The 20,037-nt window shown below is 40.9% G+C and overlaps 1 protein-coding gene across 2 annotated transcripts; it reads left to right on the top strand.

The window, feature by feature from the left end:
• Positions 1-25: 25 nt before the first annotated feature.
• On the top strand, positions 26-18,440 carry DYRK4 (dual specificity tyrosine phosphorylation regulated kinase 4). 2 transcript variants are annotated; one of them, XM_038155141.1, is made up of 14 exons: positions 26-548; positions 4,328-4,411; positions 5,771-5,920; positions 7,015-7,150; positions 8,308-8,471; positions 8,827-8,963; positions 9,797-9,937; positions 11,557-11,695; positions 13,886-13,967; positions 14,692-14,864; positions 15,460-15,520; positions 16,061-16,190; positions 16,907-17,052; positions 17,491-18,440. In XM_038155141.1, exons 1-14 carry the CDS (start codon positions 525-527, stop codon positions 17,715-17,717), a joined length of 1,794 nt encoding a protein of 597 aa, XP_038011069.1. In that variant the 5' UTR covers positions 26-524; the 3' UTR covers positions 17,718-18,440. The 2 variants fall into 2 exon arrangements, with proteins under 2 accessions (XP_038011069.1, XP_038011070.1); XM_038155142.1 differs by having other exon boundaries at positions 28-548; positions 8,374-8,471.
• Positions 18,441-20,037: the final 1,597 nt, after the last annotated feature.

Raw genomic sequence — 20,037 nt, 5'->3', positions numbered from 1 at the left:
CCATAGTGCCCAATGAGAAACCAACCCTTAAGGAATTAATTAATTTTCATTTTCCAGTCTGTCAGTCTTGTTGAAGAGATTTTGCTCAGTGTATAGCAAGGTCGCTGTGACAAATTTTGACAAAATCCAAATTCAAGTGTTTTTTGGTTTCGCAAGCACATGAGCTCAGTGAGAAAGAACAGACTGAGATGACAAGGAGAACAGCCAATCCTGTTACATTTGTCTTTCTTATTACTGACTTGCCATGATAAATATGGAAAATTATATTTGGCTAGAAGGAGGCTGAGAAAGGGAACAGATGGCCACCAAAAGAATACTAGAGCAGCTAATAGTCACTGGCATATTTCCGGGAGAGAAATTTAAATCTGAAGCCAAGCAGAAGCATTATCCATTTTTTTCTGCTCAGGGCACTGTGCATGGAACTGCTCCTGCAATGCTCTGACTAGAGGAAGGTGGGCTTCCTGAAATGCCTTTGCTGAATGGAATAAACAGCTCCTGTCCTGCACTTAACAGCTCTCGCAATAATGCTGACAGAAATAGTTGACAAGGTGGGGAAAATGTTTGTGTTCCTTCTGTGTTTTGAGTGAAATAGTGTATTTTCTGTGGCTTTTTAATGTGTTGCATGATTTAGCACGTGTGTTGTATTCTCTCCATGTATTCTACAGGCTTCATTCAGTTTTGTGAACAGGGGGAAGAGATTGCCTATGTGAATGAGGGGGTCTTTATTTCATGTAGTTGTGTATTTAAAAATTTCCAAAATTTTAATTAATTTCTGATTTCTATGGTTAACGTGGTACTGAAGAAATACTCTGATATTTTGAGAATTATGGAAGTGTGTCATGATGCCTGATATTACAGAATGCTGTAATCCTAAAACTTTGTGATTGTGGGCTAGGTGGTGGATGAGGACCTTGTTCTGTTTCTTTGGTAGTAACTGGAGCGAGCAAGGTGGTCCAGGATTTGCAGGGCTGGAATAGCAGGAGATGATAGTCTGGGATTGCAGCATTGGAGCTGTAGGACAAGGCTGAGTGCCACAGGAGCAGGGAAACCAGGAATGAAATTGAGTGGAATAGTAACAGTTGCTGCAGTTTTTCTTTGGAGTGTGTCTGCCAGAACAAATCCAGCCACAACAGCTCAGCTGCAGAGCCCATAGGGCAACTCCAGGGTTTTGATAGAGCAGTTCTGCTGGGCCACCTGGATCAAGACCATCAAATAAAACCACTCTGTGGACTGTCCAATAAATCCACCTGCTCCTCATTCAGCCACCAGCAGGACTGGTGTAGGCACAGATCAGTTTTTCTACAAATAGAAGTTTATGTTATTTACCCATTTGGGGGAATTTTATGAAGGTCAGTCACTTACTGATTTTATTGAATAAATTGCCTAAAGAGCAATAAAGCCTTAGTAAGTAGGTTTTGAGAAAGGGGGGCAAAGAGGATCACAGATTTCCATGGTTAAAAAAAGGCATGGACTGGTTTTGCTTTTACACTGTAAAAGGAGAAATGTCCACCTCAAAATCTTGGTAATCTTTCCCCACTGAATGGAAATTAAATGGATTCCAAATTCTTGCAGCACATCTTGGAGCCCACTCACATTCTGCCTTAGCTCTTGCTTAGTTTTAAATATGTTTTTTAAATTTTTCATGCTCTGTTGTTAGTAAATCTACTTTAAAAAATTAGGACTATAGACATAGCTGCCTAGCTTTTTAAAAGAATTGCTAAGAAATAAAATGCCATTTTGGAGTGAAGATTCTGCAGTCTGCACAGGTATGTGAAGTCATTATTTCTTTGGTTTTCAGTGGTAGCATTTTCTTCATAAAATCCTGGCTTTGTATTGACTTGTAGCTAGAAAAGCATGAAGCGGTTAAGAAACTACCTTGAAATTAAATGTAATCTCTTCATCAGCTCCAGAAACTGAAAATCATGGCTTGCTGGGAATGGAGTATGGATGAAGTGTGAGAAAAAAGTATAACATACACTAAAATTAATAGTCTTACTAAGAGCTGGGCTGATATAATTAGTAGAGTTTTGAGTGTGTATCCCAGACTCACCTTCATAAGAAATGTGATTGTCCCTTGATACGTAGATTGCATGAGAAGATTTTCTGTAGATCGTCTGGAAAAATACTCTGGCACAGAGTTTTCCATGGAATCATCATCGAAAGAAATTCATACAAGGATATTTGGTATTCTGGGCAAACTGTGTCATGCTCTAGGACACTCCTATTTAGGATGCAGTAGTCTAGTGACCCTCTTCCGTGGCATTTGCTGTGTTGGCACAGGTAATATTTTGGATTTACAGCATATCATCCCTTATCCCTGGCTGGGTGATCTCCAGTTCCAAAGATGGGAATTACTGTGTCCAGGTTTTAGTAGTTATCCCTTTCCTGCCATTCTCCTGTGCTTCACAGCCACCCTTCATCTCATGCCAGAGCTGTTCTCCATTTGTTCTAGATTCGAAGTTTGCCCTTGCAGAAGGGTTTGTTTATTCATTTGTGAACAGGAAGAGCACACACAGAGCAGTTATCTCAGGGGCAGTTTCCAGCTGGTCTGCCCAGCTTGAGTGGTGTCTTCCTGTCTGATGGTGAGACAGCTGAACCTTTTAAAAGGCAGCATTTCCTCCATGTGGTCAGGTAGATCTGTACACAGAGTTTTAGCTCCATATTTAATTTGGAAAAGTCTTTTAGAGTCTCTAATCTAAGTGCATGTGCAAGGGTGGATATGCCACAGACTCTGGAGGTCGAGAGCAGGCCATCAAGATCATCAGAAGGATGGAGCAGCTCTGCTGCGAGGAAAGGCTGAGGGAATTGGGATTGTTCAGCCTAGAGAAGAGAAGGCTTTGGGGTGACCTCATTGTGCCCTTCCAGAGCCTGAAGGGAGCCCACAGTAAAGATGGAGAGAGACCCCTGAGAAGGGTCTGAAGTGACAGGACAAGGGGGAATGGCTTCACACTGATGGAGAGCAGGTTTAGATGGGATATTTTCCCATGGGTAAGGAGAAAGAAATGGGAGGTGGAAGATGGGAGGAAGAAATTGTTCCCTGTGGGGGTGGTGAGACCCTGGCACAGGTTGTCCAAGAGAAGCTGTGGAAGCCTGGGGCTCTGAGCAGCCTGCTCTGGTGGAAAGTGTCCCTGCCCATGGCAGGGGCCAGTTGAAACTGCTTGGTTTTTAGAAGTCCCTTCCAACCCAAACCGGTCTGTGATTCTGTTCAGGGCAGGATGTGCCAGAGCCATTGTTGGGGTGTGTTCAGTTTGATCTCCCTGTTTGCAGCAATGCTAATGTGCCCTGCATATATCAAGGTCACCGTGTGTGTGTGTAGATCAGTTTGCATGCAAGTATCCCTCATCCACTACAGCTTTTTCATATATATTTATATATATGTGTATATCTATATCTATATCTATATCTATATACACACATATATATGTGTGTGTGTGCATATATATGTATATATATACACTTATGATGATCTATGTCTGTATCTATGTTTATTTATGTCTATATATGGATATCTGCAGTGTATTGCCACAGGTGCAGCATCTAATCTGAGTTGCTTCTTCCAGGCTCAGACAGATCCTTTTAGGAGCCCTTTTGACCAAACCCAGTGGGGTGCACTCCAGCCTATAGAGCAGAGCTCCAATCTGCTTTAGCCATGGAGTTTTCTTGGTCTAAACTATCCTAAATATTTCTTCATTTGACTGAGGTTTGTTATTGGGCAGAAGTGTACAATGCTACTTAGCATGTTTATTGAAAAATTGCTGAAAGCACCTGCAAACTCTTTAAAATGGTGAGCTGCTTAGCACTTTCCCCATGGGGTTTTTTTTTGTATTTATTGCTAATACTGTCTGCCCATTGGAGCCAATGGGTTTTTTCTATATTTCAGTAAACTTAAACCCTGATTTTATTTTTACAAAATCTGTATCACAAGCTGAATCAGTTTAATGCTGCTTTTAGCAATGTATGGGCTCACAATCTACCTCATGAGGCAGTTTAAAGTTGTTCTTCCAAGCAGACTCTCTACCAGCTTCCAAGTACATATTTAGGGATGGCAGAGGGCCCCTTTCCCCTTGGCTGAGCACAGGGGCACACCAAGCATCTGAGAGGTATAATAACAAAATAAACCGTCTCTGCCTCAGCCCACAAAACAGCTGCTCAATTGAGAGAGGCAGTGCCTGAGTGTAACATGTTTTCAGCAGTTTTTGTGGCCCTCTCTCACACCTTGTGTTCGCACAGGCATTGCCACAAAAGAGGGAAATACAGAAATTTTCCGGGGTTCCATAATTTTTTCCTCCAGAATAATTTTTATTAAAGCCTCGCTTTATGTTTGCAGTCTTCCCATGTGGATGCTTTTTCTCAGTCTCAGCTGACTGTTCAAGAGAGGGACCATCTGGGCTCTAACAGAGTCTTCCATCAGGTATGTGACTCTTCAGCTGACTTCAAAAATACCTGAATGCTTGTTTTTTAAGTGATCTCTTACAATAAATGAATATGGGCAGAGGCAAGTCTTCTATTCCTTGTCCTCTTCCATTTTGTCTATGGATGTATGACTGTCCTAAATGCCTGCAAGTATTTTGGTTTTGCTGTGTTCAGTAGCATTTAAGGCATTTCTTCTGCCAAATCACTTTTGTTTCTTGAAGCTTTTGGGAAAAGTCCACTGGAATCCCAGTTGTAAGTTTTTAAAGGCTATTCCACAGTATAATTACTGGAATAAAAAAACTTAATCATTAAAGCTGATTGGCTTGAGAGCATTGCTCCTTTTTAAGAAAATATCAAACCTCACCTTTGTTGTCAAAAGCTTGCTAAATATGTTCCTATGCTTCCCTGAGGAGAAAAATTTCACAGGTTCATGTGGGCTGTAGCTTTAGCTCTCAGACCTTATTCTGCATTTCACAGTGCATAGTTGATCTGTTTCAGATCTACTTCAAATAATTCTTTTATTATTTACCAAATAGATAATCTACCTGAAAGAGTTTTCTTTGCTGGTAAGAGTTTGACTTCTCTGACTTGAGATATTCAAGACATTGATAAGACATACAAGACATTCATAAAACTGTGCCCTTTTTAATGACTGACTGTAATTAAAAAATTATATAGAAGTGTTCTGCAAATAATAAATGGAAGAAGTCAGGAAGGACTAGTAATCCTGGATTATTTAAATGAGCATAAGCATTTATTTTTAAGCAAAGTTTTCTGAGAGCTTGCCTTTTCCTCACTAATAAAGAGTGCAACAAAGGGGCCCAGTCAAATTGAGCTCCATAGGAAATGAGAGGGAAGGAAATAAGGAGAAACCAGTGCAGAGAAGATTTCCCACTGTGTCCACCCCTGCTGTTTGGCAGCAGTCCAGTCCCAGTTTCTCTTCTGCCACTGGGAATAGTTAATGATATTTTCTGCCATTGACACTTCATGCCTACTTATTACCCTGTGTGGGCTTTATTTTCCCCATTCACAGGAGTCCTGCTGCCTGGAATGGCTGCTGGGCTTCCATACCCAGCCACCCTTTGCAGCTGAAGCAGTCACTGCTCTGATGCTGGATGGAAGTGTTCTTGTGAGGAGTCTCATTCCCTAAATTGTGCTGGATTGCCTGGACAACTTCATACTCCCTGTTAGTACAGGTGGAGCTGCCTTAGCATCTGCTCATTTCCCCTTTGCCTTTAGGTGTCAGAAGCGAACCACACACATTTTCCAAGGAGTTACATCCCTCTGCTGTTCATAGGTGTGGCACAGAACTGCTTGCTAGGTCGTTACATGACATTTCCTTGTGCTTTCTATTTAGAGAGTCAGTCGTGGTGTCCTTTCCCTCCCACATCTGGAAGGTCAAGTGAAGCATAGTCTGGCTGCAGATGCTGCAAACCCTCCCCCCTTTGAGAGCAGCCTGCCTCAAATAGCAAATAAGAGCTTGCAGAGTGTCCTCCCCTCTTTTCAGGTGAGTTATAAAGCTCCTGGACATCTTGTTTGCCTGGTGAACCAGCCTCCCTCTAAGTACCACTGAGAGAGTGTCAGTGGCAAAGTGTCACAAGTGTGTAAGTGTGGGGGAAGAGAGAAAAAGGGTTAGAATTAGAGACAAGTATGGAAAAATGCTTCATTTCAAAAATAACCCATTTTTACTTGCACATATCCTTAACTCAAACCCCACAAGCACCAAGATGGTTTTATTGAAGTGGTACCAGTCAGGACTTCTTGCAAGGATGTGGTGGACCAAGCTTGCCCACTTGTTAGTTCATATCCCATCACCTGGGTTCTCCTTGTCTTGGCAACCATGTGCTGGTTTTTGAATATGGCTTTGGTACCCTTCTGACACGGACAGACACTGAGTTGGTTTTTGTCTCCATCCAGCCCCACTTCTTTGAGGACTTTCTCAAAGGATGAGATATAAATAAAGGAATCATTTCGTTTGGAAGAGACCTCTGAAGGACATCTGGCCCAATCTCTCACTACAAGCAGAGCAGACTTGGAGCAGGCTGCTCACATTATGATCCATTTATCGAGTTCATCTCCCACTCACTGGGCTCCAGTGTCACAGGCCCTGCTCAAGGCAAAGTCCACAATGCTCACTGCTTTTCTCCCACTGGCCAAGCCAATCACTGCATCAGAGAAGACAACGAAGTCATTCAGACACCATTTGTTGGCCTATCCATACTGGTTATTCCAAATCAACTTCCTGTCTTTCACTTGGTTTGGCATGGTTTCCAAGAGGGATTGTTCCACAGCTCTCTCCAAGGCTGACCAGCATTGGTATAGATAGCACTTCTAGAGAGTCCATATACTGAATAAATCTGGAAGATGAACTTCCTTCTCTCATTTAGAGAGATTTATCTGTCCATGGTTCAACAGCCTTTAGTGCTTTTGGCAGAATTTGCAGTCTGAATAAGCAGGGTGTTCTAGTGCCCAAGCTTGCTTGTTCTGTCTCAGCACAAAATTGACATAGAGATTACTCAACTAATCCAAAATAAATATATTGCAGCTTTGTTCTGTGAATATAGCAGTTTTAATTTTTAGATTTTTTTTTCTGCTTGGCAGGAAAATGGAACTCAAGGCAATTTTCCTCAATTTAACCTTCCAGACAGTCTTCCTGAGAGTGATACCAGAGTCCATACAAAACCATCCGAACTGGAGAGCACCAGCATCGGGGTCAAACTGCCTATGACAGCTTCAGGTAGAATATCCCTGGGTAAACGGAAAGGATTGGAGTGACAGGCTGCCTGCACAGATGAGGAGTGTGTAGAGTCAGGACACTAAGGGGCCAGAGGTGCCTTGTTAAATGGCTGCTGGAATATTTAACAATTTAGAGCACAGCAGTGTGGATGGGACTAAGTGATTTCTAATTATCCAGCTTGGGGAAGTACCCAGTAGGGGAATGATTTGACTAACACAAATACAGAAGAGAAACCTGCAGTATCAAAAAGAATGTATATTTATCTAAGACTTAGGTGGGGTAGGTGAGAGCAATATTCCATTACAGGGATAAAATCCTTTCCCACTTCCTTGTGGCTGTGTCCCATTTTATCGATGTGGGCTAAATTGCATGTTGGGAGTTCTTGGATCAAGAAAGTTTCTGACAGAGTTAATCTATTTCTAGAAGGAGTCTAGGAAAAAAAATAGTGGCCTTTTGCTTTGAAATGATTTAGCATCCCTGCATTGCTGGATAAAGATCTGCCACTTTTTAACAAAACGCCCACACATGCATGCAACACATAGACTTATAATGCTCCTGTCTGAATATATAGCTACATTTAAATGATGGGAGTGGAGGTGTTAGGGCAGCTGAAATTATATGCAGGAAGAATCAGAACCAGGAGAAAAGCAGATTTAGGCTCCATTTGATTCCTAACCTCAAGCATCTGACTGATGATTTTTATCAGAAAAACAAGTACTTGAAAGCTTTGGTTAACTAGACATTACTGACATTTTATAAATATAACAATCAAACCAATAAAAATGTAACTTTTCGTGTAAGTTATGGAGTCTGAGGGAGCAGATAGACAACAGATGGGATTTTCATAAAATCTATATACATAACTTCCCTCACAATTAAATAATTTTTGCCTAAACTCTCTTAAAAGTCTTGCTGACAGATGATGAGTGCTTTATTGAACTTAATACTGCAAGCCAGAAAAAAAAAATAAATAGAAATTTGTATGAAATTGTAGAAAAAGAGAAATCTTAGTTGGAAGGGAACTCTAACAGCTTTTCTCAGCATCCTGCTCAAAGTGGTGGGCTCTACTGTGAAATGTTCCATTGTAAAAGCACTTTGCCATCAGGTTTCTGACATTTTATTGATTTTTGGTTTTACGTTCTTGTTTTCTGATTTAGAAGCCTTGAAAAATTTTAGAAACCAGTTAACAGTCTATGAGCAAAAAGAAATTTTCAATTATACAGAGCTCTGGTTTCTTGGCCTGGAAGCTAAAAAGATTGAAGGTTTGCCTGAAACCCAGAATAATAATTGTTATGATGATGAGCATGGTTCCTACTTAAAGGTAAGTGGAAAAATTATGGTATTCATTTTGAGCTCAGTAAGTTTGATGTGATTTTATGCTAACTCTTAAGCGTTTTCTGTGAGATAAATGTTGTTTCTAGAAGATAAATATTCACATAGTGAAAACATGCCTTTTAAAGCTCAGGGAAGAATTCACTTTGCATGTCATGCAGGGTGGATGCAAGATAGCTGGCCTATGGAAGCATCACTTGGGATTTTCCTTGTTACCCTTATTTGATGTAGACTTCACCTGCAGCTAGCCCACCATCTGTCATGGAGAGCAGATTCAAACATACACTGGGAAGCCTGGTCTTTGTTGTACTCCTTGAATCTGAACCCTTTGTGTTCTTTTGAAGGTTTTACATGACCACATTGCCTACCGCTACGAAGTCTTGGAGGTCATTGGGAAAGGGTCGTTTGGGCAGGTGGCCAAATGCCTGGATCACAAAACCAATGAGTTAGTGGCATTGAAAATAATAAGGAATAAGAAAAGGTGAGATATCTGCTGACTTTAAACTGGTAAAATCATCACAGGCAAAAGTGACAATGTGAACAAATCAAAATCAAACCTCCTTTACATTCATTAAACACAGTGAGAGCAGAGTGAGGAAAGAGGGTACCAGGAACTGACCTGCACCCGGAGGAGAGAGAGCCTAGGAAAGCAAGCAGAATTTCTCCAGGCTCACAAGGTCTCTCTATCTGTTGCACAGTGAATACACAACCCAGGTAACCAGCTGTGCATGACTGAGAGCAGGGAGCATCCCCACTAAGTTTCAAAACCACAGGAATATGCTGGAAGGCACCCATCACTTGCTTGAACATGAAAAATTCTACACTGTGGTCCTAAGCAACCTGTTCTTGTTAAGTGGCTGATTACAAATTTGTGAGCTTGAAGCAGAGTTAGTGAAACAGATGTTCAGCTGTTCAATTTCCCCCCTCAGTGAACACTAAGTGTAAAGATGCTTTTCAAAATCCACTGTCTGACTGTAGTAGGTGTGAAACATGTTCAAGGAAAGTGAAGCATTCCTATAGACTTGAGAGCACCAGGATTTTAGTCTGGATACTCACTAGAAACCTTTTCATTTAAAGGTTTTTTCAGACAAGTCAAATTAGGTACCCTGAAGTGTTATGTAAGGCTAGTGTATTTAGACTAGGAATCAACAGTAAGAAATTAAAATTACAGTGGTTAACGGGGTTGAATGAAACATTTTAATAATTGTCCCACCTGCTGAGTTTATTGTAAGCTCATGGTGTTTGTAGCATTTGCAGAAATACAAATGCTACCCTGAGTGGATGTCACCATTCCCATGTCATGTGTTATTTCAGATTTCACAGCCAGGCTTTGGTAGAAGTGAAGATCCTTGATGCTCTGCTGAAGAAAGACAAAGATGATACTCACAATATCATCCACATGAAGGAATACTTCTACTTTCGCAATCACTTCTGTATCTCCTTTGAACTGCTAGGGTAAAGTACATTTTCCTTTACACACACCTTGAGGAGAATTGTAGCTCTTGTGCCTTACAAGATTTAATTTTTATGTCTTCTTCAGAAGAATTGGCAGCTAGAAAGGAACATTGTCTAAATACAGACTGCATAACTGAGCCTTTGATCACCCAAGGTGAACTGAAAAAGGCCACGTTCAGACTTCACACGGGCAATGACATGATCCATCCCTTATTTTCTGTGCTGGGTATTGAAGGCTTCTTCCCCGAAAGACCTGTGAGGAAAAGAGTAAATTCAGGACTGGTAAACTTCAGGGTATATAAATATGAATAATATCAAATAATTTAAAAATAAAACTGCATCTTACTTTTTATCAATCTTTGCTGCAGGACATCTTAAGAGGAGTTCTGGAAGAATTTTGGAGAAGTCAGATAATTTTATTCATCAGCCTTCTTGTAATCAGGGAATTTAGCTGGAATTTTCCAGGCTACCCACACTTCTCCAGCCCTTAGAGTAAAGCCCCCATTGGTGCATGTGCTACGGCTCCTGCTGAAGATTCAGCATGATATGGACAGCTTGATCCCAAAGAAACCTAAATCCCTTGTGCTGCTGCATGTGAGTCTGTCACTTACAGGCACACAGGGTAAGAGGTGACTCCTCTCCAGCGAAGACACAGACCAGTCTTTTCTGAAAGCTGCTATGGAAACACACAGGGAAGTGGGAGAGCCACTATCTTTAGCTCTCCACAGAGGAGTCGAAGACTGGTTGTCATAGAAAAATGTTTGTCTGGTAAAATTTTCATTGCCTTTAAAATACCATCAAAAGCTTTTGATTTGTGATCTTTTCCATTAAGTCTGGGCAACTTTAATTCCAAAGGAATGGGCCGTGCCTGCCATCAGTGGACACTCCAGTGAGGAAGGCAGAAAGGTCCAGTTGGTCATGTCCTTGCAGACATGTGCCAGTGCTGAGGACACCTCTCACAGAAAAGAATTGATTCCTAATATCCATTCTAAACCTATTCCTTTTTCAGTTTGAAATCATTACCCTTGTCCTATCACTATCACTATCAAAAATCTCTGTCCCTCCTTTTCCTAAGCCCCTTAAGGCTCCAGAAAGCTGCACTGAGATCTTCCAGAGCCTTCTCTTCTCCAGGCTACTGGGCAGGGCTACTGGAAGTTGCTAAGATGTGATGGTCACCAGAGGGAAATAAAAATCTACTGAGACCTGAATTGATGGGGGGGTTATCTAGAAATATTTACTGTTGGTTAAAAACCTTTAGACAGAAACTATTTACTCAAGATGCCAAAGCAAAGAGAAATGACAGCAAAAGGAGACAGAAGAAATTTTTTTTTGTTGTTCCTGAATGATTATTGTTCTTGGTAAAAATCAGCACAGCTGCTTAACAGCAGAGAGTTTAGCAAGCAAGTTCACTGATTTTACATCTGCTTTAGATCTGCTGTTTGTGCATATCACATGCAGAGCAGCACTTGCCGGAAGGAAAATAGCTGTCATTTTCACCTGCATGAGTCCTCCATATGGGAAGACAAGCTCTAAATGCACTGGAAACTAATCAAGCCTTTAAAAATAAATTCCCCAATCTCTTATCTGCTCTCTGTCTGCTGCTTCTTTCTCCCCCATAGAATAAATTTGTATGAGCTGATCAAAAAGAACAATTTCCAAGGCTTCAGCCTGTCATTGATTCGCCACTTCACTCGGTGTGTGCTGAGGTGCTTGCAAGTGCTCTACCAGGAAAGAATCATTCACTGTGATCTGAAGCCTGTAAGTACAATCATTTCATCACCTGGTATTTTGAGAAATAATAAATAATAAATATATTTGGTATTTTTAAAAAAATGAACTTATCCTGTTCTTTATTGATTGAGAAGAATTGTGAGGAGAAACCCTAAAAACCCAGTATGATGTTTGTAGAGAAGCTGTAATTTATTTCAGATTATGTTCATGTTACAGTCAACTGATTATTACCATTGATTCAGTTCATTCACCAAAGCATTAAGTGAGATTATTTGATTGCCAAAATGTATGCAAATATGAATCAAATTCAGGTAATGACTTTTTGCTAAGAGAAAAAGTACTTGTCAAATTAAGTGTTTCAGGATGAGAGACATTGTAATGTGAGGAGTATTCACAAGGCAGCCTGTTCCAGGTTATTCTGTTAAGTCTATTTAATTTCTTAGGCATAACTATAAAATTAGGTAGCCTAGTAAATGGGAAAGGAATTCTGTGGAACAGTATTTAGGGTGTTCACCTGTCTTTGGAGGAACATCTTCCTCCAGTTCCCTCTGCTGTATCTGCTAAGCATTCATGCTAGGTAAAACATTTCCATTCTCCTTAAGCCCCAAATTTAATATTTTGCAATTTTCTGAGATTTCTGAAGGATTTTAATTATATTTTCACTTCAGATGAAAGTTCCTCTTGGTTTCCTTTTCAAAAGGGCAAATTAACCAATAAAGAAATAAATAAATTCTCAGGTAAAAATGTTAAGGATGAAATTCTGTTCTCAGTTTGCTAAATGTGTCTTGATTTAGCATTCTGAGAAGTCACATACTGTCTATACCCACTGTCTTACCAATATCTTGACCAGACCAATTTGCAGTGAGAAGAGAGGCTTGCAAGATAATCCAAATATATGAATCAAAACCAATTAGCCCAATGGGAAATTTGTTTCCAGGCAGTTACTGACAAGGAATGACGTTGGCAGCATCAATTAGTGTAGTCTGTATTAAATAGAGCAACATATTAGTGAAAATGTAGGGAGTTAACTAAAAGACAATCTTGTTCTCATTCAACAATTGTACAGTTTCATGAATTTATGTTGCCTGAAACTCACATCTGTCATGCCATCTGCCTCCTATGATATTTCTCAGCATAAGGTAGAATATGGAGTTTCTCTGGCCTTTATACTAGGTAATCACTGCCTCCAAAGCCTGGTTTTTCAGTCAGTCCTGGTTTTCCAGCTTTGACCAGCTCCCTTGCATTGTGAGGGATTCAGTATAAGAGACAGAGTCCTACCATGAGCACGAAGGGATGTGGAGCTGCAGAGAGGGAATGCTGCTTCCCTTACCAGAGCCAAGAGCACCTGGACTGTGGAAGTCAGTCCTTGCTTTGATTTTCACCAGTAGCAGCTTCTCTTTCCTGGCGCACGAAACATTTCCTTATGAGCTAATTACCCAGGAAACCACTTCATCATTATTTGGCATCCACCTGGGAAGTGTTCAGTCCTTCAAAGCCCTGACATATAATCACTGTAAAATTGGTTGATGAAGGTAACCATCTGTCTGCTGAGGAGTGGAGAAGGAAATCCTTCATTTAGAGAGACTTTGAATGAGGATAAAACTCAGCTCTGCAGAAGAGAGCTAAAGGCTCATCAGTGCACATATCCCTGAGCTGGCTGTTTAAGGATCACTTCTCCAGCTGGACTTGCAGGAACCCAGTTCTGTACCCACCTGCATCCAGCTAAGAATCCACAGGACCCTGCCTTGTCCATTTATCCCTCCCTTGAGACTTGTGCATCACACAGGTGGGGAGGGGTGAGCTGATACAGTCTGGGGCCAGCAGTGCAGGGAAGAACTGTGGAGTGTGGCTCCTTCATGGGCCAGGGGCTTTCTGTGCTTACAAAAGGATGGTTCTGGTTAATTCAGCACAGCACAAAGCCAGGTGCAGTTTGGCTTTTACTGGATAAGCAATCCTGAGTTTTGGGGAGCTCCCTGGTGCCCTTTCTGTGTCACCTGCAGCCTGGGTACCTTTCCAGATCTCCCCTCTGCTTTGCACAATTGCACATTATTGGCTGCCTCCTCGTGTTAGCAAATGCATTCCAAAGGAGGTTGGATTTTGAAGCTCTCATTATGCAGAGAAGTGTAAATGTGATTTACATTCTGATTTTCACAAGTGTGCACTAACCTAATATGGTGCTAAACCCATCTTTTCCCTGTGATTTTTTTTTCTTTTTAGGAGAACATACTATTATACCACAATGGGCAAGGTTCAGTCAAAGTTATTGATTTTGGATCAAGCTGCTATGAAGACCAAAGAGGTTTGCAGAAAAGTCAAGTTGATGTAATTTTCTTAATAAGCTTTCTTAATTTTAAATAATGTGGAAAAACTATTTCTTGGATTGGGCTAACATATTGACCTATGCCCCTAATTAGAACCTGGTGAACTGTTCAGCCACTGGTGGTGGAGCAAATACTGGTAGAGACAAGTAAGATATTACCATTCTTTTTCTTTGTCCCAAGCCTGATCAGCTCCTTTACTCCTGTTGAAATCAGAATTGCACTTTCAGGAGTGGTTAGCTGGAACAAACTTAAGAGGATAATCCAAATATTTCACTTATGAAGAAGTTTGTCAGGTCCAGACAGTCTTTCTCTGTGAGATGGTTAAATTATAATTGGTACTTTTTGTATGAATACCACAGGGAGGGAAATGAGAACTGTGCTTTTAATTTAGGAACTGTTGATTGATGCAAATGGAACCCCTTCAAATAGGAAAATAAGCATGGATAAACTGAATCACTGCATTAGTAGAACAATTTACTTCAGTGAAACTTGTTGAAAAACAATTTCTAAGTAGGACAGGGGAAAGTGTATCACCCATTACTTTTAGGATGGGATTAGAAAATGTTTCCAGAGCCTATGTGAGCAATCCATGGATAGACAGATTTATGATTCCTGAACATAGGCCTGTTTTCTGTGAAATCTGCAAATTGACTTTTCAGTCCCAACTGTGATATTTTGCTTCTTGTCTAATTTTTGATCCAGTGTACACCTATGTTCAGAGCCGCTTTTATCGCTCCCCTGAGGTGATTCTTGGTCATCCTTACGCTATGGCTGTTGATATGTGGAGCTTAGGCTGTATCATAGCAGAGCTTTACACAGGCTACCCACTGTTCCCAGGGGAAAATGAAGCTGACCAACTTGCCTGCATCATGGAGGTAACATTTGGGATTGGTTTGCACACCCATTTGATAAACTGCACCACCAGAAACAAAGAGAAACCTCAAGCAGTAATGAAATATGATTGGCTATGGCCTGGCCTTCCAGAGGGAGGTTTAATTCAGCCAAATGGCTCTTTGAGCCAGAAGAGCCCCTCTGAGCCTCTTTTCCTCCAGGCTGAGCCTCCTTCCCAGTTCCCTCACCTTCTCCTCATCAGACTTGTGCTCCAGCCCCTTCCCCAGCTCTGTTCCCTTCTCTGAACACACTCCAGCTCCTCAATGTCCTTCCTGAAGTGACAGGTCTAGAACTGGAAACAGATTTGAGGTGTGGCCTCACCAGTGCCACGGAGAGAGGGACAATCACTGCCCTGGTTCTGCTGGCCATGCTATTTTTGATGCAAAGATGTGTACAGGCAGCATTAAGGAATCCCTTAATGCCCTCCACAATAAGAGGAAATATTTTGTAGACATTTCACAGTAAATTGCAACATTCAACTTCTTTTCATAAGGAGAGCAAAATGCCACACCTCACCTGATGGTTGTTGTGCATCTTTATGAAATGAGGAGTAATTCTGTCAATTCATTTTCTATGAAGGTATTGGGTCTTCCACCAGCTGATTTTATCCAGGCTGCGTCAAGGAGGAGAACTTTCTTTGGTAATTTCTTCTGATTATTTTCCTTTCTGGATCCCTCCCTGGTAGTTAACCACTAATTAATAGCACTGGTATAGAGCAGGGTCAGAGATCTTTAGGTAATTCCTAGATGATAAAAATACTTCCAGGAAGAGGTATGGAAAAATAGCAAAAGGATAAAATGAGGCCTATAAACAAACCTGGAGCTCTTCTCTTCATGTCTTATGGGCCTCTAATTGCCAAAGTGATAGAGAAGTTGCTTTTTAAAAATATTGTTGCTGAAAGGAATGCAGTGGGCTCTGGGAACTAATTTACATTTTTCATTTCTCTGTGTATAAATTGGGTTTGGAAATTTCTCAAAGCAAGCAAACCAAACAAGTGTAGGATGTGGTCTCTAGGATGTAATCAATCCTGTTTGCCACAATTCTGGTAGATTATCAATCCAACAGGGCAAAACTGGAGTTAGTGGGATGGACACAGATACTGTTTATGCAACTTTTTAAAGTATTTAGTGAACGTTTTTAATGTAAGTTTTTGAGTATGCCTTTTTTTTTTTTTTTAAAGATTCCAAAGGTTTTCCTAAATCCATAACTAACAGCAAGGGGAAAAAGAGATGCCCAGACTCCAAGGATCTAAGCACAGTGCTGAACACCCATGATGCTGGTTTCTTGGACTTCTTGAAAGGATGCTTAATGTGAGTTCATACTGTATGCAACAAGCTACTTTTGACTTTGCTTTCATTCTTTTGTGCCTTTAAAATCCTGGTATCTGTTGTGTTTGATTTATTTATTTTTGGTGGGGTGTTTTGGGTTTGTTTTGTTTTGTTTTCCAGGTGGCATCATTTGTATAACTATTATTATTGACACTTTACTGTGCCTTCTTTAGCAATGGACTTAAAATTTCTTTCTAGAAGTTCAGTAGCACTTTCCTAAAGAAATTTTAAAGAAACTGCTAACTTGTGATGACATGGGGAGGGAAGAAAAAATCATCCCACCATGTTTCACAACAAGGTTGCTTTCAGTGTTCTCTGTTTGCCAAGTCTGTGTGAATCATTGATTCATTTTGGTTTGCTGGTTGAATCAGAAATTTCAGGAAATAATATCACTGGAGCAAAAAACCAAACCTTAAACAAGAATGTTGCTGCTTCCTTAATAGAAGCAGGAACTGCATATTAAAAATGGTTTGATGCTGCAGAGGGTTTGATCAGCACAGTGCTGACGTAAATAGGTTTTGAAGGCTGGAGAAGATCACATAAGATTTTTCAATGGTTTTGGGATAAAAAGAAAATTATTTTGTTTCAAAAACATGTGCTCATGACCTGACTTTCAAAAGACAGGGCTCAATCTCTTGCCTCTTACTAATTTTCAGATAGAAATAGATGAATAATGATTTGTCTCCCGTGGATTTAAGGTGGGAGCCCTCCCTGCGCATGACTCCTGATGAAGCGATGAAACACGCGTGGATCCAGGAGCCAAAAATCTTCCGGAAAACACAGGCCCCAAGGAAGATGAGTGATGGCTCCTTCTGTGCACTGGAAAATAGAAGAGAGACTATTCGTAAGCATGTTCCACCTCAGAACTAAGGGCATTTATACCAGTGTTTGGTGTTTCTTGGTGTTTAGTGTCATCTGCCTGGAGTAAGGGGAGGTGGAAGTGTGGAGATAATGGATGGCCCCTGAAGTGGGGTGGGTAAAGGCGCCAGTCCTCACTTGTGTAGAGCTGCATGCTTTATGTTTTAGTTCAGCTGTCTGCAAGAAGACTGGAAGTGATGAAGATTCACACAGAAAGCCCTTTTCCCTGCTGAGAGCAGAACAGTATCTGACACCACACCACAGTTATGGCACTTTCAGAGCAAAAGAATGCAGCAGTGGGGGTTGTAAGATCCCAGAGAAAGCTTTCACCTGATTTGCTGAGAGTTTGTGTCAATCCTGTGTTTTAGCTGCTGTTAAGAATCTGCAGTCTTAACCCTCTCATTTTAATGATTTATTGTTGCAGAGAATCTCTGGAAAAATGCAGCTGACAAAGTGAGAAGTGAACTGGCTGACAGACTGACTCCTTTCACAGGCACAGCAGAAAGTGATGTGCAGAACACAAGGAAGCATGCTATTCCAGAGAAATACTTTGAAAACCACATGGAAAAGCCTATTAAATATGATCAAGCAGAAGACAGTGGTGAAAGAGCTCTTCCAAAAACATCTCTTTTTTTCCCACCAATTAAGTAACACAGAGCACAAGCTATGACTGGCTCAGTTGCATACCTAGTGTATTTTGTAGGTATTATTTGTACTCAGGAATATAAGCTATATCTGTCTGTTCATGGGCTGTGCACATTGTAAGTATATTTAATGTTCTTTTTACCCTGAAATCATCTAGTCAACCAAAACAGAATTTGAGAACCATTCCTTTTCCTCATCTCCATCTTTGTGATCAGAGATTCTTCACAACCAGCAGCAATAAAATGGAGACTGTAGAGGTGGAGAATGGTTTATTCTTGGTGTTATAACAGACTTTTGAATTTTATATTTTCCTGGATCTAAAAGAACAGATGTGTTGACTGAAGAATCTGAATCATTTTTCTTACAGCAGCATAAGTCAGGAATAATTCATGGATAAGATTACTGAATTTACTTATGTATAAAACAAATAAGAGAAATCAAACCCAGGATCCTCATTTTCCTCCTGCTCCATCTTCCTCTTTTTATAGTGAAGCTGCTAGATGAAAACCATTGTCACACCATCCTAACAGATTTAGAAATGTAAATTATGCTCTTTAGCTCTCTAGCAACAACAAAGCAGAATGGTATTCTGGGCCCATTTCTGCAGGGACTCAACAGGAAGAATGGATTAAAGCAAGCGGGTTTGATTTGGGAAAATTGTCCTTCATGGCAAGTTTAACTTAATACTCTGAAATAAACCCAACAAAAGCCAAACTAATTTCTATGATACCTATGGCTTATGTGCTTAATGTGTTTAATGTAGGTATTTCACTCTTTGAACAGCAGACTGTCTTTTCACTGCAGTTGTAAAGCACCCACCTCATTACACCTCTTGCATTTACTGGAGCTTATATCTAGAAATTCAGTTGAAAAGGAATAATGAGAAAATTGTCCTACCAAAAGCAGCTGCTACTTTAGCAGTGACACTGCAGCAGCCCCAAGGGATAGAGGTGTTCAGAGGTGTTTAGAGTCACCATAGTAGCAAACTCCCACAGGCTCTTTTACAAAAGGAAAATCCACAGGATATGGAAGTGGTCCTCAAAAAATGCCAGTGTCACAGGAGTCAACAAGCCACCTGACAGGTACAGCTGAATCACTTAATGGTAGAAGTCACCTCAGGGAAAATGGACTGCTGTGATGGTCTTCAGGCAAATCCTGGGACTCCTGAAGAAACACCTGGAAAATGAGTGACCCAAGAAGGGCAATAGCCCATTATTGAGGGCAATTGAGAGGAAAAATTCAAGGGTATTTTGGCAGACAAATACCATCCTGCTGTGATGCAGATGTTCCTGACAAGCAGGCCAGCTTGCAGTGCCAGAATCATTTGTACCTCTGGTGTCAGCAAGACTCCTTTGCAGCTGAACCCTCACGGAGACCATAAAATGCTCCCAATTCCCATTCTTCAGCAGAATGATGTACTGGGGAAAGTGAGTTCTGTTCTGCACCATGTTATGGCACAGCACAGCCAGGGTGGGTGCACTGCAGAGTGTGGACAGAGCCCTCATCACATTTCTCAGACCCTTGCAACAAGAATTTACCAGTTTGGTGCAGTTGCTGCTCATTCTTCATCTGCTGTGTCACATTCCCTTCATTGCTTAGGCTGCCCCAAATTACAATATCTGATTCTCACGACTGTGCACTTGGGTTTTTGTCTGCTCTACTCAGGGGCAAAGTTTGGGATCAATTGAGGTGCCCTTGACCCCTGGAATGGATATCACCCTAATGTAGATGTAAACCTAATCTGATAAATGGGCTTATGTGCTGGAGCCGTGTTTTCTTCACAATTAGTATATTTCAGTAGCTCTTTATAGTAAGCATCATCATATTATTTCTCATGGCATATGCTGGTGGGTTTTCAAAGGCATTCAATGTTGAGGGAAAAGTGGCAAAGTCATCTGAGCCTGTAGTTCAGTTTTATCATCCTTCCATATAGAAGGCAGATGGACAGCATTTCACTGTAGCTGCCATGAATTTGCTGTCTTCCCTTCCTTGCTGACCTGCTGTTCTGGTTTAATTCCTGCAGCCTTCATGGTGATATCTTCAAAATCTTTCCTAATAAGGGTTCTTGTGGATAACTGTTGGATTTTTTTCAGAGATGATAGAAATAAATAGGAATTACTTGGCAGAAATATCTAGCCCTGAGATATCATCACTGCTTTCACATTCCTCTGCAGAAACAAGTAGATCCATCAGACACAGGTAGCATCCTCATTCCTGTGCCATTTGAAAGGAAATAATGAGAAAATTCTCTGTGTAAGAGGGCAACCTACAAAATGCTAAGAAGAATCCTCTGACTCATGCTCAGCTGGAGCCACCCTCAGACTTT

This window comes from Motacilla alba, chromosome 1A, assembly GCF_015832195.1.
Source record: "Motacilla alba alba isolate MOTALB_02 chromosome 1A, Motacilla_alba_V1.0_pri, whole genome shotgun sequence".
NCBI classification, from domain to species: domain Eukaryota; kingdom Metazoa; phylum Chordata; class Aves; order Passeriformes; family Motacillidae; genus Motacilla; species Motacilla alba.
The sequence above is the reverse complement of the archived record's forward strand: the minus strand, read 5'-3'. Positions and strand labels throughout refer to the sequence as shown.